We start from the raw sequence: 21221 nt of genomic DNA, 5'->3' as shown, positions 1-21221 counted from the left end.
AGATGCCAGACTTTATGCGCAGACCTGGCTGTCAAGATCAGTTACAGTACCGATGACTTCGGCATGTTCCGTTTGATCATTCTCAAGGACAGGAGAGTGTATAGGGGATGGAGCATGACTACCTTGTGCAAACCCGTTTCTCTACAGCAGTTGTATTCCTCAGAAGTATTCCTGTCTTTAAGACCTACTCTAAGAGGTGCAGAGGTTAAGTGGGATTCAGTGGACCCCAGGATAGAAGTGTAGGCTTTTCACTGGGACCCCGACCCCAAAACCACTTTGGATGGTCAGTTAACACCACTACTCTCCATTGCCAGGTTGAAATATTTATTTGAAAAATTGAAAACACAGATGCAATGTATTATACAAAGAAAGGTCTTAATACCATAATAAAAGTATTGTTGGAAGGGAACAAAAGCCAGTGGCTACCTGCCCTGGGAAGGTAGGCACTCGGTGAAAGAATGAAATTCATTTATAGGAACTATTCTAATGGAAAATTGGGGGGAAAGGTTAAAAACAAGAAAAACAAACCCAACCTATCCCTGTGAACCTAAATGTGAGAGTTTGTTATAAGTTATCAGCAAGATTTATCTGAACCCCCTCGGTTTGTCCCTAGGAGTAGTAATCAGCTTCGTTTAGGGCCTTCAAACTGAGGTAGTTGAGGGTCACCTGAAAGACATGTCTGGGAATGATCTACTCTCAGAATCGGACCCAACGGCATCTAGCCAATTATTTCCCTTTGCTTTGGCTCCTGGGGGTGAGAGGCTGTGCCACCACTGTGGGTTGTGATCGTGCATTTGGTCTGACCCTGGGAGACAAAGGGGACGTGAGCAGCAGAGAGCTGGCTCAGTTTGCTGTGGTGGAGGCTGGCAGGCCCATGGTGGTGGTGGTGGTCGTCGTCTATGCTACAGACAGTGTGCTCTCTGGGGGACCGAGGATGGCAGAGACAGGGCAGAGCCGGTCGAGTTGAAAGGCCAATGCCAGGATCGAAGGCTTTCACTGGCAGGAAGGATTTCCAGAGACTGGCAAAGGTGGTAGAAGGTAGCAAGAACTTTACCGGTTTTAAAGACCCGGGTGAGTAGAGCCGGGAGACCCCTCCGGACCAAGGAGCTGGCCACGAAGTGAGCATTTCCCAGGTAGCAGCTCAGAATCAGCTCCTCACCAGTGAGGGGCCGAAGCAAACCAACCTGCCTGAACAAACGACATGCACTGTGACCCCCATGGTACCTGGTAAACCCTGGTGTTGACTTGGCAGCTCAAACACTTCCAAGAAAGGATGCTCTGGACAATGTTTGGTTCTTCCAGCCACTGGATTAGGGACTCAGATTCAGGAAGGATCCTAGGGTTCCTGCTGTAAGCAGCAGAATCAGCCAACAATCTACACTTACAGTCTAATTTCAACTCCGGACTCAGATGTAAAATAACCCCACAAAGATAGGTTTTTTCTATTTTGTTTCCTTATTATGTACACACATATCCTTATTCTAGAGATATTAGAGCAACCATAATTAAATCAGAGACACTGATTTTCGTTCAACTCAGTGTCGAAATCAGAGGCTATATTTTGACCTCTTTTCAGTCCTAAGCCATTGTTTTGTTGTCCTGCCTTACTATGACCTATGTACCCTGGCCCATGGGACTTCAGCCACTAATGATGCTGGGAGACTACCTTAAGAGGTTGTGAGGTTCATTTTTAGCCTCAGTATGTGATTCCTGTTTTAATCAGGTATTTCGCACCAAGTAGAAACACATTCATTTTTAGAAAAGCCAAGACGGGACAATTTGATTTTGGCCAGAGGATGGGCTAGCTTCTAAGGCAAGCGATGACAGATGTAATCACACTACATCTGACAGATACTTCTCGTGCCAGATGGGATTAGCCTGTGTTCCCATTTAACTGCTTTCCTCACTGTTTCATAACTCATGTGAAGTCCGCAAAGGTTTTTAAAAATGACCGTGGCTTTTTTTTAGAGGGAGTGTTATTCTGAGAATCCCAGTGTGGTCCGATATACTAGATTTTTTTCCACCCCTGGTAATTTGGAGCACAACAGTTTGGCTGAGACTCTGGAAGTGAGGACTAGTCTGCTGTGGAAATGGTAATCAATTCTGAGAACATATTGACTGGCTTAATTGGCGTTAACTGGGCCAGGGTGCCATACACCACTCCTTCTGAGCCTCAGATGGAAAAACGCTGAGCCCAAAGAAGTGTTAAACATTAAGACTGCTCATCTTCCACTGCTGAGCCCTCTTTAGCCCAATGTGGAGATTGGGTGTCTGAGTCTTGGAATCTGAGCTAATGGGAGACTGTTTTTTGAGTGCCTTACTTAGAAAATGCACAGAGAAGGAGGGGAATGGTAGGGAGAGGGGGGTTGATTCACAGTGATCAAACAGGAGCCTTGCCACCTGTCATGTAGCAACACTTAGCAACATTCCTTTGGGACAGGTCCTGGAAGTACTTGTTGGCTTCTACCTAGGAGTTGCTACAGATAAGGAAGGAAGACACTGTTTGTCCAAGATCGGAAGGTCACTTAAATGCTGGGGTTCATCTGGAGGTGGACAAGGGGTGTTAGGCTGCCCGCCTCTAGGAAGCTGTTATCAATGAGCCCTCTGTCCTCATTCTGTCCAGGCAGCCAGGGCCCGGAACGTGTGGCTGCAAGGGCTCAGAGCCAATGGTCCCCCTCTCTCAGTCTCCTGACTCAGAAGCTCTGAGGAACCTACTTGTCTCAGCGTCTAGGCCGGATGTTTGGGAAGCATGTTGGCCGTGTCTGATTCTTTAAGACTTATGACCTGGGGCAGCAATGCGGCCCTGCCATCGGCACACCTCAAATCCTGATTGCTCAAAGCATCTTTCTGTAGGCCGCTGCCAAATGGAGGTTAGTGATAAATATTAAAGGTACCAAACCAAGCACACAGTTCTTTCCTGCTGGGAGCAAGATGGCCTGATCTTCTGGGTCTGTCACTTAGGTAGAACATGGAACTATCTTCTGCAGGTTCAAGAGGATGCCAAGGTGGACATTTGGAGAGAGGAATTGGAAAGCCCTCACACACTCCCTCTCAGGGCCCTGCCTGGGTCTGAAGGGAGGTGGCATGGAAAATTCATGCCAGGGGGAAGAAGTGTGGCTACTCTCACCAGCACACTCAAGCATGTGATAAGGTTTCTCAGCCTGGTCACAAGAAGTGCCCAAGTGCTCCTGAGACCTGGGCCGCATGCACCCCTCCTTTCCCGCTTTCTCTGCCCCTGTCACTTGTGAAGGTAGACAGAGGCCTCCGGCTGGGCTCTCACTTTGGGAAGGAAAGGCACTCGCTCTGCTTCTGCCTTTGGAGGGAAGTGTGGCCGAGCAGTGGTGCCTGCCCCTGGGGAGTGGCCTCGGCTGACCCCTACTCGCTCAGCAGGACACTCAGCATGGAGGCTGGCTTGGAGCACCAAGGTGAAGCCTGAGCAGCACCATTGCTGTTAACTGCTGTTTTAGGGGCCCCTGGTGGCTCAGAGCTCCAGGGGTGCTCCCTTTGGGAGAGGTGGTTCTATGAGGGAACACTGAAAGAAGAAAACCGAAAAAACAAAAAAAAAAAAATAAAAACAAAACAAAACCCAACCAACCACCATAAGAAGCAGTAGGAATCCATGGAACTGCCAAGAGAGGGGAGAACTGCCTTGGGGTGCTTGGCGAGGACGCTCGTACTGCTCTGACGGCAAAGATTCAGGCCCTGCGTCCTGGTGTGCAGCCCACCAGCCCTCTGACGCTCACGAGTTGGTGCAGATGGTGAAACAGAAAAGGCTGAGGGGAAAACAGAGAAGAAAAGGTATGAGATGGCCCCTCACCAGGCTCTTGGAAACAGCAAGCCCCTCAGACAAGGTCACCGAGCATCTAGGGGTCAAGCAGCAGGTGGGACTGGGAGGGAGGTCCCCCTCTTCCATGGAAGGCCACTGGGGTCCCTGGCCCAGGGTTTGGGCTATGGCTGGAAAATAACACACACACAGACGGGCCACAAGATTTACACTCGGACGTGTGGGGTATCAGCATGGCTCTATTCTTTCTCGGTGACCACTTCATGCAGCGCAGGTGGAGAGGCTTCTGTTCCTGAAAAGCAACGATGATTTTTGTTTCCTAGCACTTCATGTATGCATGCATTTGTTTCCCTAACAAAAACAGCCACTGCGTTGGGCTCTCAAATACCTCATGCTCATAACCCTCTACTTCCTGAGTTACACATCCAGGAGTGACTAGTACGCGTCTGTGGTTGGCTCCCAGAGTTTATCAAGACCATGAGAGTCAGCAGTCCTGGTTGTGATGAAGTTGGCCGCTTTGGGCACATGGGAAAGCAGAAGACTCCAGGCGAGAAAGCCTCTCTGGGCTGGTGGGCCCAACATCTCCCACTCAACTCCATTTCTAGCCCCTGACCCCTTCTATAGCATGGCCATTGCTCCCCATTGCTGGCTCTAGTTAATCAGGAGTTTGTGGTCCCCTTGCTGGCTCTTCACTGGCTGCCGTTCATTCATTCACTACTCTGCTGTCTGCGTGCCAGGCTCACTGGGAATGGTGGCTAGTGAATGATGAGCTCGCTGGTCAGCATTCAGATCTTGAGGGGTGACAACAAAAGCTTTCAATTCACCCCAATTTATGCCAGTTTTGGGCTTTAAGATTATCTACAATTGAAGAGAAAACACGCTCTAGGAGTGAAGAGGGGGGAAGTCGGTGACTTGAAGGGCACCTCGTTCTGTCATGTCTGAGGGGAAGGCCCTCCTCACACGCACCCTGCCCTCATGGCGTCCAAGCGGGGCCCTTAAAGAGGCCTACCTTCTTCCCAGCCCTCAGCAACACCAGCGAGCTCGTAGTGCTTTTTTCGAAGCTCTCCCAGTTTCTGACGTTCCTTCTGCAGGTCATTCTCCAGTTCTAGCACCCGGACCTGTGGGAGGAGCAGGTTTTTGGAGCAGCCATCTGACAATGGTCTCACTTCGACTTAATCCATCTCCTCCTCTGCTGATTTCCTCCATCCTCTCCCATTTACCCATCTATCTTAGTGGCTCCTCTGTTTCCTCCCTGGGAGCCTCTACTGGAGGGAATGCTTTATAGCCCCAATGCCTGAATGGGAGGAGGGCTTATCTCATGCTCCTCTGAAATCTCTGTCTGAAAACAACTCTGACATCCTGCCTATTTGTGTGGTGTGTTCCAATCCAGTTCCCCTTCTGCTTCAATCCTGCTTTCCTGGAAATCCAGGCAAGAGCCAGCTCAGCTGTTTCTGGTATCTCTGAGGGGCTGGTTCAACTTAGAGTTTTTATCATACAGGTAAAAGCACAATCTTACCAAGGGAAAGGCTGGTACCTGGCTATCCCTACTGCTCATTCATTCTAGTTATTTCTGTACTAATTCAAGAAATGTTTGCTGAGGGATGCCTGGGTGGCTCAGTAGTTGAGTGTCTGCCTTCAGCTTGGGGTATGATCCCAGGGTCCTGCGATTGAGTCCCACATCAGGGACTTCCCCACAGGGATCCTGCTTCTCCCTCAGCCTATGTCTCTACCTCTCATGAATAAATAAATAAAATCTTAAAAAAAAGAAATGTTTGCTGAGCACCCATCATGAACCTGGGGCTTTGCTGCAGGTGCTGGAGACACAGTGGTGCACAAGGCCCCTGCTTACCTTGCAGGGTGAACACACAAACTCATGAACAAGAACAGATCAGACCGTAATGGAAGATGACACAGGGTCATGTGATGAAGGCCAAGGGTGATCAGCAAAGGCTACTCAGGCAGGCAGGAACTTGGGGTATCAGAAGAACAGAAAGGAGCCCTGTGTAGTTGACGCATGAGCGATGGAGAGGGACATGAGAGGAGGATGGAGAAACAGGCCAGGATCATTTCACCCAGGGCCCTGCGCTGGGGGCAGGAGTTTGGATATTTTAAGTGTGAAAGGGAAGTGAGTGGAAGATTTTAAGCAGAGATGTGATATGCTATCATTTATGCTTTTCAAAATATGTAGAACCTGAACAAACTGTAAGGAGGGCAAGAGTGGAAGCAACTAGATGCAGTTAGATGGTTCCTTTTTTTCCAATTTTTTTATTGTAGAAAATGTAAAATGTACCAAAAGATGGAGACAATCTGGTGAATCCCACCATGTGCCTTTCACAGAGTTCCAACAACTATCAACCTAGGGCTGGACCTGTTCCAGCAATGCTCTTTGCAATTCTCTGCTCCAACTGCCCTGCCACCCTGGCCCTGCCACAGAACTACTTGGAAACAAATACTCACATGTGTTGCAGTTAAGCTGCTTTTGTAGTAGTTTAGGAGTTAAACAACCGTGGCTTAGGCTATGTTAGGGAGATGGAAAAGAGGGGGAAGGTTCAAGCTTGAAGTGTCAGAATTGACAGGACCTGCTAGGGGACTGGATGTAGAAGGGAAAAGGGAAGGAGGACCCAAGGACAACTCCTAGGTCTTAGCACCCAGGTGTGGGTGGGGGGGTTCCAGTTACGGAGGTGAAAAAAACAAGGAGAGGGACAGATCTGGATGGGAAGGAAACCAAGGGCCCTGGTTTGGATCCATTTCGTAGGAGATGTATTTGGTATCAAGGGGAGAGATCAAGTAGGCAGTTGGACAAGCACATAGCTCAAAGAGAAGATGGAGGCCGGGGAGAAGAATTTGGTACTTATCAGCATATAGATGGAATCTGTAGTCAAGAGGAACTGGATGAGACCAGTAAGCAAGACAATGTAGATGACAAGGACTCGAGCCTGACTTCGGGTCTTTTAGTATTTGGCCACATGATTTTTCCTAAAGATATGAGTGACCCATCTAGGGATTTTAACAGTCTCAATCTGGACTTTACCCCAAGACTGGGACCAGTAACTCTAGAACAAGGATGTCAAGATTTTTCCAGGATCCCACTGAGTCCTAGTTCTCCTCTACATGCCACAGCTTTACTGCATAGCTAGGAGAAATGGCATTGTTCTCAATGGGTCCTCAGTGAATCGATTTTTCTTTTTTAAACCAAGGTCATGCACAAATAATTCATATCAGAGTTTTAAAAAATTGCCAAAAAACTGGGGTACCTGGGTGGCTCAGTCAGTTAAGCATCCGACTTGTGATTTCAGCTCAGGTCATGATCTCAGGGTCTTGGGATCGAGCCCTGGCATCAGGTTCCCCACTGAGCAGGGAGTCTGCTTCTCCCTCCCCCTCTGCTCCTTCCCCTGTCATGCTTTCTCTCTCTCTCTCAAATAAATAAAATTTTAAAAAATCCTGAAAAACCAAAACCAAAACCAAAAAACAAAACACCACCCAGAAACAGACTTATAAATACAGCAAACTGGTGGATGCTAGAGGGGAAATGGGTGGAGGAATGGGTGAAATAGGTGAAGGGGATTAAGAGGTATAGGCTTCTGGTTATAAGGTAAGTAAGTCAGGGGGATGAAAAGTACTGCACAGGGAATATAGTCAACAATACTGTCATGACGTTGCATGGTGACAGATGGTGACTATACTTATCATGGTGAGCACCGAGTAATATACAGAATTGTCAAATCACTACGTGTATACCTGAGAGTAACGTAACGTTGTTTGTCAACTACACTTAAAAAAACAAACAAACCCGTCTATCGTTAAGATATTTAATGCTAGTTGATGTCGGCTAGGAGACCCATGGTGGTCACAGTGAGGGGGAAACCAGTCCCGAGACTAGTGAGCAAGAGTTAAGATTCTATTTTTAATCTATCTGTCTCCACCTGTCTCCACTCTAGTGTCCTTCCAGCATCATTTACGTTCATTCATGGGCTATTGGGTCCATCTCTGTTTGTTTCTTCCCCAAGTCTTTCGCCTACATGCTTCTCTCGATGGGGATAATATTTGGGGTCAGTACCCCCGGCAACAGACAGAGCAGACTGAGAAGTGGGGATCCTACCTGGGAATCCATCTCTTGGCGTTTGATCTGGGTCAGTGTCATGCTGGAGAAATCCATATTATCTGGAAGAGTGGAGGGAAGGTCTTGTCAGGTGACACCCCTGGCTGACTCTCACCTGAGAGGCAGCTGATGCCAGCGCTCTGCTGAAATGCTTGGTTTGCTAGCTTCTAAAATGCATGTGAAAGTCACTGACGGAGAGATGGGGAGGAAGTGCCAACCCCCCATACCCCCACCGCCTGCCAGAGAAACCAGGCCTGGAGAGTCATGTCTTTGAATCCAGAGAAATCACTAAAGGAAAATCTACCTTAAGGCCTGTTGCCATGGTGACACAAATAGCATGCTTTTGTGGTGTCCCAGTTTATGAGAAAGTAAGTAGGCATGTAGAAAAGATGACAACAGGGAATGTGGACACAGAGTTGTGGGAAACTGGGATCGTGAGCTGAATGGGATGGAAAAGAAAAGCATTGCTTCTGGGAGGCTACCTGTCTCCTCAATCTGTGATTTGCCCGAAATGGTGGAGGCCACAACCGTGGCGGTGGCCTGGTTCACCCCCCGGGAGGCCTGCTGCAGCTGGGCCAGGTTTGGGCTGTCCTTATCAGCTTTTACCTGCCAGGACCAAGCAGAGTTAGGGTCATACAGCGGCAAGAACTGAATCAAATAGTTGGTCCGATAGCTCTTGACAAACATACAGGATCCGCTGTGGTCACTAGTCGACTTCTTAAAGATTGCTGCCTATAGAGGGCACCTGGATAGCTCAGTCGGGTGAGTGTCCACTCTTGATTTTGGCTCAGGTTCTGATCTCAGGATGAAGATCGAGCCTGGTGTTGGGCTCCACGTTCAGTGAAGAGTCTGCTCTGGAGATTTTCTCCTCTCCCTCTGCCCATTCCCCGCTTGTGTGCATGCTCGTGCTCTCTCATTCTCTCAAATAAACAAATAAATCTTTTTAAAAAAATTGCTGCCTACAGGGTCAACTCCTAACATTTCTCTAACATCAAAAATGACTCCTGGCTTATTTGTTTGGTAGCCTCAGATTCTAGCTTTACCCTTTCTTGTGATAACTGTTCCAGTTGTAGAAACAAATCTTGAGATAGTAATAAACAAGGATGATAAGAAGGCTCCCCGGGGTACTATAAAACTCACAGTTTTTGGTAACAAGCTTTGTATTACAATTAGTCAGGGCAATAGTTCAAATATGGAGATTCTTAAGAAGCAGCAGCCATTGGCTATGGAACCTTGGAGCCAAGCCAGGGAACCAGCTCACTGCATTGACATATTCCTTATTTGAGTGCTCCTTGAATGCCCTGAGAGTTCATCAGAGATCAGCATGGCTGGAACCCTCAAAGGCCACTTTTCACAAAAGCAATGAGAGCTAAGAGTCCGTGTGGCCAGCTGGGCAGAAGAGCTCTTTGCTAACAGATGACAGCCTCTCAGAAGAGGGTAGTATAGGACCCTGGATAAAGGGTCCTATAGGATATAGGATCTGTTCTTGGGGCAGGCTCCACAGTCCAAGTATTCTCCAACCTAGCCGGACCTTACAGTGCTCTAGGGAGTCCTGCGTGGGGTCCTACCTTAGATGCAGCCACAAGCTGGGCTGTGCTAGCAGCAATTTCATGCGAACACACCATTAGTTCCTCAAATTTCCCTCTGCCTTGCACCACCAGATCAGCTGCATCCCTGGTTGTCAGGAAGAGACAAGATAAATTATGTCATGGACAGCTGCATCCCCTGATGAGCCCACCTCCAGACCGCACCCCCATCCCATCACCCTGGCTATTTAGAGAGCACAGCCTGCCTACCTGTGAGGCCCAAGGAGACCCAGGTTCCCTTTTAAACTTTGAGTTAACTTCCCTATCAACAGTTTGTTTCTAAGGGGCAGACTTTTTTCCCCTCAGCTGTTCTCTGAGATGGATCCATGGAATTGGAGGAGTGACAGACACTTACACCATGATAGTGGCTCCCCAGCCAACGGCTTTGGAGGCTGAGATGAGTCCTTCTGTCCATCGAGAATTCTTGGCATAAAACTCTTTAGGTGATGCCGTGCCCTGAGGAAGTGAAAATAATGACTAGCTTTTATTGGGTGCCAGGTGCTTTTATGTCTATTACTCTCATACCTCACACTAACCCCAGGACCTAAGCATTAACACCCCATTTTACAGATGAGAGAATGAGGATTCAGAAAAGCAAAAATCCTTTTCCCAAATTCATGCAGGGAATAGTGGAAGTAAACCCTAGGCTTTTCTGACTCCAAAACTTATATAGCATTTCTATAATATCACATTTCCAAGCTGTAGACATAAGAATATATACATATTCACGTGCATATATGAACAACATGATCTGAGAGAAGTCTAACTGCTCACTCCAGTTTTGAAAGAGGAGAGTACACAGTGAATAACTGAAACAAATGATTTCTCCTCGGAATTTTAAAATGAGTTCATGCTTTGGAAGTGTCTGATAGTCTCAGAATCCACAGGTGCTCCCTGCTCAGACTATTTTGGAGATAGAAAACACCCTGTCTTGATCTGAGAAAAAGCACCACCACCAAGACAGAGATGGCTTCCTTCTTTGAAAGAATAGTTTTCAGGCTCAGAAATCCCTCCCTGGACCTCTGGTCTCCTGAGTGGCGGCTGCATACAGGGTGTGTGAAGGAACATGATGATAGTATGGCCAGCAGAGGATGGAGAAAATCCAGTGAGGACATGGACCAGAGACTGGAGCAGGGTTGGCCTGTGAATAACTGCCAGCTGACTCTGCCACAGGAAGGAGACATGGCCACGCCATGAAAGGTCAGCAGCCAGGCCCAGTTTCCAAAAGCTCTCCTTTATTCCTCTAAGGGCCCAGACTTGCAATGCACAGGGTCTCCAGAGTAGGTTCTGATGATGTTGCCTAGGCTAATGTCCCTGCAGCTGGAGACTCAGGCTGACTGTCCCCCTGGGGACCTGGCAGTTGCCCCCCACTTCTTCCCCAGGGCATCTGCACTCAGCCATGAGTGGTGGATGTGCCCTCAGATGGATACACGGGACAAGATGACAGCCCCTGTGGAATTCGCTGAATGTAGACGAGTGTACTGAGCAGATGTAGCCCTTCTGTGAACGGGGAGTCTGTGAATGATGTCCAGGGGCCCTCATCCATGCTTACCCGGCCACTCTCCACTATTTCTCTCTGGAGATCCTTAGAGGCCACAATCAGGACCTGAATGGCTTGCATTAGGCTCGTACAGGAACCAAGGATCCTGGGTGGGAAAAAGTCAGGGACCAAGAACAGTGAAGGAGTCTGTTCTCTTTCCCATGTCTAAACACAGGCAAACTTGGGATCAGAAGGGCGGTGGGGAATACATTTCCATACATAGGCATGTGAGGAAGGAGACTTGGCTGGGGACAGTTATGTGATGCTTCTTGGGGTTTCTTTTCCCCTAAAATGCAATGGCAATATTATCATCAAGATAATATTGACAACTACACAGACTTAGATGTTGCCTGTGGTTGCTAATGTTCTTCTTCTTTTTTTTTTTTTAATTTATGATAGGCACAGAGAGAGAGAGAGTGAGAGAGGCAGAGACACAGGCAGAGGGAAAAGCAGGCTCCATGCACCAGGAGCCCGACGTGGGATTCGATCCCGGGTCTCCAGGATCGCGCCCTGGGCCAAAGGCAGGCGCCAAACCGCTGCGCCACCCAGGGATCCCCGGTTGCTAATGTTCTAATCTAGTTCGTATAATCCACTGCAGGAGAGATTCAACCTAATCACCTAAGTGCCATCATGCTGCTCAGACTAACCTTTCATTCACCTCCAATTTGACTCCTGTGTCTCCAGCTCGGGATTTGCTGAGCATCTCCTGTTAAAAAGAAGCAGGTTTTCTCAGTGCATCATGGCTACTGAGGGCTCACGGGCATCCTGATATACCCTGTGTCCAGCCTCCTGTTGTAGTTGAGAAACCCAAACCCAGAAGGGCCAATCCACAACCTGGTGAGTTGAGAAACGAATCCAGGCTTCTGATCCCTTCAGTGGGAAGCAGCCCCTGCAGACTGGCTCTACTGTCCACTGAGGGTCTGTCTCAACATGCTGGCTCCCAGGCTGATGAGTGCAGAACTGTTAGAGCTATGGCACCCCACCAACAGGGGGCAGCTGCTACCAGTGAGTACCTGATCAACAGGTACTCATGCCAAGATGGGCAGCCAGAGTCTTCCACCAAAGGAGCCATATGTGACTTTCCCAATGCCACTCCCTCAACTCAGCTTTTCCCTGAGACCATCATGTCTGTTGATTTTACGGGTGCCTGGCACTAAGTAAGATAAATGTGCATTATCTCTTGCAACATCCCTCTGAGGCAAGTACTATTACTCCTGCCATCATGTAGAAATGGAAACTTGGTGAGCTTAATGGAATGGCCTATCCCAAGTCATAGAACCAGCAAGCAGTCAGTCTGGAACTGTGACAGAGGATGGCCTGACACTAAAGGAGGTGAGAGGCTTCTCATCTTCTATTCCTCAGGGACCCTGGTGAGTCTGGGTTTTGGCTGGTCTTACAGGGGGCCTCTGTAGCCTTAATGAACAATTTAGATACATCCAGGGGGGCAATGTCACTACTGACAAAGTCAAGAAGCTATGAGAAGCTATAAGAGCCTTGCCCTAAGAAACATGGCAAATACCTCCATACCTCGATTCTGGCCGTAGCAGTTTCAATGGCAGCCGAAGTGGCAGCCATCTCCTTGTCCACCAGGTCCCCCAGCTCCTCCTGTTTGATGTCTAGGCCTCTGGGCCGGAGCTCCTGTGAACAGCATCATCACAAAGGCTGCAATGACTCTTTGATCTCTTCTCTATTCTCCTGTGGCAGAGGTAGGAGAAGAGGGCCCTGCCACATAACACACTTCTGGAACCCATAGAGGGGTCTCCTGTGCAGGCCTTGTCTAGAACTTGCTACTGTGTGAACCCCAGAACCTCATGCTCCAGCCTCCTCCTCTGACTCTCACTGAGAAACCCTTTCCTTCTAGAAAGCCATCCCTGCCTTCTAGAAAGCCCCCACAAGGCCATTCAGTTGCAGCTGCTTAGACCTTGACCCCACAGCTGCAATATATTGTATTTGTGGCTTAGGAGGTATTTTATTTTATTATTTTATTTTATTTTACTTTATTTTATGATGCATTTATTTACTTGAATATTTGAGAGAGAGCAAGAGTGGGAGGGGCATAGGGAGAGGGAGAGAGATCCTGAAGTAGACCCCATGTTGAGTGCAGAGCCTGATGCAGGGCTTGAGGTCATGACCTTGAGATCACGACCTGAGCCAAAATCAAGAGTTAGAAGTCAACTGACTGTGTCCCCCAGGTGCCCCTTGGGAGGTTTTTTTTAAAAAATCTTCAAATGTGGGTGATGTCTTCCAACTAGACATCTTACTTAACTTTGCATCCACAGTGATCATATGAGGCAGTTACTGGTCCTATTCTACAGATGGGAAGCCAAGGTTCAGAGAGGTCAAATGTCTTGACCCTAGAAACTCTGCTAATGAATGGCAGAGCAGGGATTTGAACTCAGGGCTGACAGCAAAGCCTGTGAATTCTGAAAATATTATCTGTTATATCTACAAAGTATAAAACAGATTTGATTTAAAGAATAAGAACAATGGCCCATGGATCTACCACCTGACTTCAGGAATAGCTTAAGAAACATTATCAGTACCTTTAAAATCTCCTTTGTATTCCACCCTAATGCCATCTCCTCCCTGCTCCCCACCTCAAGATAAACACAGAATTCAGGAGAATGCTTACTGTGTCTTTTTAAAAAACTCCATACAAATACATCCTTAAACAGTATAACATTATGTACATATGTTTTGACCTTTATTTACTTATTTTAAAGATTTTATTTATTTATTTTACCAAAAGAGTCTTAAGCAGACTCCACACTGAGCGCAGAGCCTGATGCAGGACTTGATTTATGACCTGAGCTGAAACCAAGAGTTGGATGCTTAACCCACTGAACCACCCAGGCGCCCGTTTTGATTTTTATTTAAAAGGGAACCTAGAGCTATGGCACCCCACCAACAGCGGGTGCCTGGGTGGCTCAGTGAGTTGAGCATTTGCCTTTGACTCAGGTCATGATTCTGGGGTCCTGAGATCTCCCCGCTTTGGGCTCCCTGCTCAGCAGGAGCCTGCTTCTCCCTCTCTTCCCCACTTGTGCTCTCTATCTCTGTCTCTTTTTCTCAAATAAAGAAATAAAATCTTAAAAAAGATAAGAAATAAAAATAAAAGGCGTCCTAACTGTATCCACTTTTCCTATGACTTGCTTGTTTACTCAGCAGTCCATGTGTGAGATTCATCCTGGAACGTGGTTCAGTGGTTGTTTTTCAAATATATCTAGTTACTTTTGAAAATATCTTAGTCCTTTGTCACACTTATAAAATACCTTTTGAAAAGTTCTTTAACATGTCAAATACATTTATGGCGAACTTATGTGCCTTGGGATTTATCTGTGAAAGTTCTTTGGGGTTTAGATTCAAAGTATATCCTTTCAGAGACCACTTGGATCTGCTTCTACTAAGGTACCTGGGCCCCTAACAACCTGACTACTTTAATTTTCTGTTTGGGTTTTTTCAGGCCACACAGATAGTAGATATAGATTCTGAACCCATGGACAGGTGGCTTGTAGTTAGAAATTCCCTAGCCAGCCGTGTTTCCTCCTTTCTTCCCCTATAACCAAGGTTGAGACAAGATCTCTCCAACAGAGTAGGCTTTTCCCCCATTCATTAGGGGTGTGACCTTTTGGAATTGTGTTTTGGGGAGGAAATCTCTGTATTCCAAACGTCTATGCTACTTGGGCCTAGGTTTTGTTTCTTAACTCTCTTCTATGTGTACGGCCAATTAAAATCCAAGCTCTAGGCCAAGAGATGAACAAACACTGGTTCCTGCACCCTTTTGGTGTCTGATTCTGAGAATTTCCTTAGTTTTTCTGCCAGTGCAGATTCAATTAACATTTTCCCCCACAAATTTTATTTGGCATTTTCTATGTCCTGTCTTGGGAAGAGCTTCTAAACACCTGGTCAGTCCTATTGACAGAAAAGAAATGCACCAGGATCTTCCTCTCACACTTTGCTTTTTAAAATTAATTTGATTCTTTTTTTTTTTAATTTAAAGATTTTTATTTATTTATTCATGACAGAGAGAGAGAGAGAGAGAGAGAGGCAGAGACACAGGAAGAGGGAGAAGCAGGCTCCATGTAGGGATCCCGGGTCTCCAGGATCATACACCAGGCTGAAGGCGGCGCCAAACCACTGGGCCATCGGGGCTGCCCAATTAATTTGATTATTATTTCCTCATCTCATGGTGTCCTACATACTATGTGTGCGTACTGAGACTTGGTTCTGCATGGCCCTGGAGAAGATGCTCTATCTCCAGCAAAAGGCAGACTGTGGTAACACTGCCTAGGCCCCCATCAGCAATTTAATAACACTAAAATATCACCAGGATCATGTCATTCTATTGAAAGAAAGGTTATCAATTCACCATTACCCAAAGTCTTCCTTCATTCAGACACTGACGATTCCCTACCTCATTGCCCTCTTCTCCCCAGTATGAACCTTCCTCCCCTTCTGATTTTTTTATCTGCTTTGCTCTCTATGTGCATATTCTATTAATTAAACATCTGCTGGGTGTTAACCACCTGCCAGATACCACGCCAGGGACAGAGGGAACAACGTGAATAAGGTATGGGCTCTGTCTTTGAGGACTCACGAGGGAAAGACACAGGCAGGCAGCTATACTGCAGTGCTAGCCACCAACATCACAAGGTGAAGGTGGTGGGTGGGAGGGATCTAGATGAATAAGGGCCAGACTATGACGGTCCTTGGCTATCACATTACAGAATTTGATTTTTGTTATCAAATGAGAAATCGTAATCAGATCTGTTTTTGGAAGAGATCAGAAGAAAAAAAGGCCAAAGGCAGAAAAACTAATCAGAAAGTTGTAAGAGTTCAGATGAGGGATGATGAAAATCTGAACTATGGCCCTGATCCCTTCCTTCCTTGGACTTAATATTATTTATGACCCATTTTTGGAATTAAGTAAATATTGCCTTGTACTGAACTCTTCAAACAGAGCTGATTACTACTCTCATCCCACTATATAGAAATGAGTGATTTCCTTATTTTCCTTTCCCATAGAGACAATGTCTTGTCGGTCTCTGTCCAACCACATCTGGCACATTGCCCATCATGTACGACATACTGCATCTTTATTAAATCAATAAATACATTGTTACCTCCACGTGAGGTGTTAACCTGTTCATTCAGATACAAATCCTGGAAAAACAAGGAAACTATGCTTACTCTTCTTTGATACTGCTTAGCCTAGTAACGAACACACAGTAGGTCCTCTGTGCATGGCCAACGCATGAGCTACAACTGGAAAGTTGTTCAGGGGATCAGATTTTTCATTGCCAGCTCTCACTTTCTTGAGCCAAGTGGAAAGCGCAGAAAGAACTGACTTAGGCCATCTAAGAGATCACCAGCACTCATCCTCAAGAACCACTGTAACTTCTACCCCCCCACCCCCTCCCCCGCTAGTAACATAGCTCCTACCTCGGCAATAGTGGATATCTTGTTAAGGCAGCTCTTCACGGCTGTACTGTCATTCTCCTGCGTTCCTTCTTCCTCCAGGAAAGCCAGATAGAGGAGGATTTCCTTGCCAAACTGCTTGCAGGCCTCGGCCAGTGCTGGAGATGCAAGGTAACCAAGACTTTTGAAGGCCCTCTGCTCCCCCTACTTTCCAGACCAGTCCCCCAGCCATGGTACTCACAGTCGGCAGGCTCCGGCGGGGCTCGAAGGCAGGTGGTGCTCACGTGAGCCATGGTGTCACTGGTCAAGTGAGCAAGGAGGGTTACCGAGTGGAGAAGCCCACTGACATCTGCCAGGAGTTTAAAGGAGGTGTTGCTCAGGGCTGTTGAGGGGTGTTCTCTCCCTACCTCCTTCCCTGCTTTACAGATTACACACACCTCCTTTCTTTTCCTTTCTTTCTTTCTTTTTTTTTTTTTTAAGATTTTATTTATTTAATCATGAAACAGAGAGAGAGAGAGAGACAGAGACATAGGCAGAGGGAGAAGCAGTTTCCTTGCAGGGAGCCCGATGCGGGACTTGATCCCAGGACCCCAGGATCACGCCCTGAGCCAAAGGCAGATGTTCAACCAATGAGCCACCCAGGCGTCCCACACATACCCCTTTCTTGGTGCATAGGAACCCGTTGTTACCTCCACATGCAAGCGTTTCTGAGTGCTGCCCAGCTGTCACTAAGCAAAAGACCCTATCCTGCACCTTTCTTACCTTCTGGGCAGGCCAGATAGCGGCTCCAGCTTTCTTCCAGTTGCTCGATGCAGCTGGAAACAGACTTGACCTTGGAGAGAAGGTGATCTGTGAGAAGGGAGATAGGGCAAAGTCAGAGCCAGGGTTGTCAGACTCGTTTTATTCCTATGAGGTTAAGCCATGTGATCGATGAGCCTACCTAGTGAGTGGCCTTAGCTCTGCAGGAGCTGCCCTAAGATGGGGGGTGGAGGAAAGAGGGTTGACTACGCTTGAACAGGACTCTCCTACTGTAGCTTCAAAAGCTGAGCTTCTGAACCCAATAAGTCCCTTAGCCAAGAAATAGGGCAAACCACATCAGCAGCCTTAGAGTCAGCCTCTCCCTTCTCCTGTCTGCCTGCCCAATCAAATCCAGGCCTTCCTGGTAAGACTTTCAAGGACCTTGGACTTTCATCAATCTTGAACCCAGACCCTTGGCTCCATGGGCCAATCTGTGCTCATGCTGTGCATACCACACAGCCATTCCCACTCTGTGCCTCTGGATACAGGTCCACAAAGATTGTTGCATAAGAGTTAAAGTATGAGTGCTCATGTCAGACTGCATAGGTGTGGCTCCTGGCTCCCCCCTCACTGGCTATGATCTCAGGCCATCCACACCTGCTTCCTCATCTGAAAACAGAGGGACAGTACCACCTCACAGCACTATTGTGAGAATTAGCTGGGTGGAGGTGTGTGGAGCGCTTAAAACGGTGGCTGGCACACTGTGAGCCACTCAGTTATGTGAGCAGTTTGTGTATTATCCCCTGCGGTTCTTTCCCTCCACTGGCTCATGTCCATCATCTTCCTTCAAAGCCCAGCTTTGGGAGAAAGTCTCTCCTCAGAATCCACCCACAGTTGCCCCATTTCCTGGCATTCCCTCAGTAACTGGGTACTTAGTGTACTCCTTCTCTAACTGCTGGGTTTCCTTACAGATGGGTTCCCTCCTGAATAAGATAGAACAGTCCTTGCTGTAGACATCACCAAATGGAGACATTTCTTTCTTTTCTTTTCTTTTTAAGATTTATTTGAGAGAAAGAGAGAGACAACGAGCATGAATGTGGAGGGAGCAGTGGGGGAGAGAGAGACAGAGTGTCTCAAGCAGACTCCACGCTGAGTGCACAGCAGAGCCTGAGGCAGGGCTTGATCCCAGGACCCTGAGATCATGACCTGAGCTGAAATCAAGAGTCAGATGCTCAACTGATTGAGCCACCCAGGCATCCCATAGACATTTTTATTTGATTATGAAGACTGACTCTTGGTTGTTTCCTTGCATCTACCTTGTCCTCAGTGGCCCTCTTGTAGCTACACCCATGATTTCACCAATGCCCTAGGCCTGGATGCTTTGCCACCTCTGAAGTCCCTCCTCATCCACAGGGCTTCTCTGGCTCCAGCCGCTGCCTCACCGGCACGTTCTTAGGCCTCTGGAACATGCCTGAGACTGCATGGGTATTCTCAATATTTCTGCCCCACCACATTTCATCATGCTCCCCGTGTGGGCCTGAAGCTCCTGTGCAACCATCTCTTCATTCAGATCATATTTTCCTGTTCAGAGAGACACAGGGCCGTCTGCTCCTCCTCCCCCTGATGCTTGGAGTTGTTATCAGGGCTCTGCTCCCAGTGAGTTTCATCAGTGTGACCTGCTGCGTAGAGCAGTGGTATCACATCCATTTCAGAAAGTACTACCGCCCAGCCCCTGGGCCACAGAGCTACTGGCTGAACTGATCTTAGGGTGGAGCCTGGGCATTGCCAGGCGACCCTGACCTGCTCAGGCTGAGGACACAAGCTCAGTGTCACTTGGGATTCCATGTCAACACTGAACACTGAATTCGCACCTGTGAGCAGACCGGGGTGGGGAGGGTACCTGCAGATCCGGCACAGCTGATTAGAGTAGGTTCCTCGAGCTTCCGCAGGGCCTCCCGTACCACCTGTTCTGCAGCCTTCCTCAACTCCGCCAAAAGCATTCTTCGTTGGTCTTTGGCAAGCTGGCACGCTGATTCCTAGAAATGGTCCAGGGAGGTGAGAATCTGACACGGACCCCATTAGGAGCCTTTGGGTAGCATCCACCTTGATGTAGCTGGGATTCCTGGCATCTTAACTCAAGCTATTGCTAATGAAGCCCAAGCCGGTCCACCTGACACAGAAAACAACTCCTTTACTTTGTGGATGTGCACAAGTGTGTGGCACTGGAAGCTACGGGGACAGATGTGCTGTAACCCATTCTCTGTGCTCATAGACGATGTCAGGTGTAGCTCTTCTCATGTGAAAAAGAGGCAGCTTTGCTCTGTGGCTGACACAGAGCATGCTGGCGTTTGGAACTATGGTTACAGAATGCCTTCACCATCGGGCCAGTGGCCCCACCTGCTTTCACGGACTGTCCCTGCCCCACCCCATCTCCATGAATACATCATTGAGGCCCATGGCTGTGAGCCCGGAACTGGTCATCTGGAGCGGGCATCCGTCACTTACCTTTGCACTGGTCAGTTCCCGCCGGGTGTGTTCTAGCTGTTCCTGAAGAGCTGCTAATTCCTCCTCCCGATGAGCCACAGCATGTGCCAAGCTGCCCCTTTCCTTCTCTAGTTCAGCGATCTGGGCTGCCCACTTTGCCTCTGACTGCAGTGTCAACCATGTTATAGAGGGAGAATTAAACGATCTACTTCCCAGGAGTCTAGACCCACCAGCAGGCCACTTGGACAGAATAAGAGGTGGTACCTCTAAGCTGCCACCTTTATTCCCCCAAGCACACTTTAAGCACAGATAGGACCAGGTTGGGGCTGGATGCCAGGTGATAGCAGGACCAAAAGCTATAGGGGAAAAAACAAGGACGAGGGGTTATGCTAACCTGGGCAGAAGTTTCCAGGCTGCCTTGGACAATCTGGAGTTCCTGTTTGCTGGTGGCAAGTTCTTGCTTCAAGCTCTCTAGTACTTCCGTCTGTTCTTGAGTCTGAAAAAGAGGAAAAACAGGAGCACTCTGATTTGGGTGGTGGCTGCAATGGATAAGCACATATAAAAATCCCCTGGGTGGCTCAGTGGTTGAGCGTCTGCCTTTGGCTCAGGTCATGATTCCGGGGTCCTGGGATTGAGTCCTGCAAAGGGAGCCTGCTTCTCCCTCTGCCTATGTCTCTGCCTCTCTCTGTGTGTCTCTTGTGAATAAATGAATTTTTAAAATCTTTAAAAAATCCCCAAGCTATAGGGGGTGCCCAGCTGGCTCAGTTGGTAGGGCATGCAACACTTGATCTTGGGAGTCATGAGTTCGAGCCCCATGTTGGCTGCAAGGATTACTTAAAAATAAAATCTTAAAAAAAAAAGTCCCCAACCTATCAATGGGAGATTTGTGTACTTTCTTGTATGCAAGGTTGGATGCACCCAGCAAAAAGTGGGTGGGAGTAGGTGAGAGCTCAAAGTATTCCAGAAAGTGGCTAAGTGGAATGTCAAGGAGAAAATTTTAGGGACATTTCCTAAATGTCATGTTTAAGCTTATAATACTAACTAAAATAGAACTAAACCTCTTTTCTTATAGAAAATGTTTTTTATTTTTTAAATTAAAGTATAATTAACATAGAACTGGATCTTTTTTTTTTTTTTCCTTTTCAGAACTGGATCTTTAATTCATTTTTTTATTATAAATTAATTTTTATTGGTGTTCAATTTACCAACATACAGAATAACACCCAGTGCTCATCCCGTCAAGTGTCCCCCTCCGTGCCCGTCACCCATTCACCCCCACCCCCCGCCCTGGATCTTTAATTCAGACACCAAAACCTGGTATGTTGCTGAATCTAATCATCTTGAAACAATTCTCTTTCTTGGATTTCTTTTGTAAGTGGTATTTTTCAAAAAGCAGGTTGCAACCCACTAAAATTCACAGCTAGGGGATCCCTGGGTGGCTCAGCGGTTTGGCGCCTGCCTTCGGCCCAGGGCGTGATCCTGGAGTCCCGGGATCGAGTCCCACATCGGGTTCCCTGGATGGAGCCTGCTTCTCCCTCTGCCTGTGTCTCTCCCTCTCTCTCTCTCTGTGTATCT

General features: G+C 47.7%; 1 protein-coding gene across 2 annotated transcripts in view; it reads right to left on the bottom strand.

Moving 5' to 3' along the window:
- Positions 1–307: 307 nt before the first annotated feature.
- Positions 308–21221, bottom strand: part of HIP1 (huntingtin interacting protein 1) — a 158404-nt gene continuing 137490 nt past the window's right edge. For both annotated transcript variants that reach the window (XM_055340514.1, XM_055340515.1), the window contains exons 17-32: positions 20041–20142; positions 19668–19811; positions 19063–19198; positions 17187–17273; positions 16666–16773; positions 16449–16582; positions 12537–12647; positions 11657–11715; positions 11022–11115; positions 9825–9925; positions 9452–9557; positions 8366–8489; positions 7884–7945; positions 4794–4902; positions 3995–4076; positions 308–3773 (exon numbers count right to left, since the gene is read on the bottom strand). In XM_055340514.1, coding sequence (XP_055196489.1) covers positions 4024–4076; positions 4794–4902; positions 7884–7945; positions 8366–8489; positions 9452–9557; positions 9825–9925; positions 11022–11115; positions 11657–11715; positions 12537–12647; positions 16449–16582; positions 16666–16773; positions 17187–17273; positions 19063–19198; positions 19668–19811; positions 20041–20142 — 1530 coding nt within the window. In that variant the 3' untranslated portion in view covers positions 308–3773; positions 3995–4023. The remainder of the gene's footprint in view (positions 3774–3994; positions 4077–4793; positions 4903–7883; positions 7946–8365; positions 8490–9451; positions 9558–9824; positions 9926–11021; positions 11116–11656; positions 11716–12536; positions 12648–16448; positions 16583–16665; positions 16774–17186; positions 17274–19062; positions 19199–19667; positions 19812–20040; positions 20143–21221) is intronic.

Source organism: Nyctereutes procyonoides, unplaced genomic scaffold (assembly GCF_905146905.1).
Source record: "Nyctereutes procyonoides isolate TBG_1078 unplaced genomic scaffold, NYPRO_anot_genome, whole genome shotgun sequence".
In the NCBI taxonomy this organism is placed as follows: Eukaryota; Metazoa; Chordata; class Mammalia; order Carnivora; family Canidae; genus Nyctereutes; species Nyctereutes procyonoides.
Note: the sequence above shows the minus strand (reverse complement) of the source record. Positions and strands in the feature narration are given on the sequence as shown.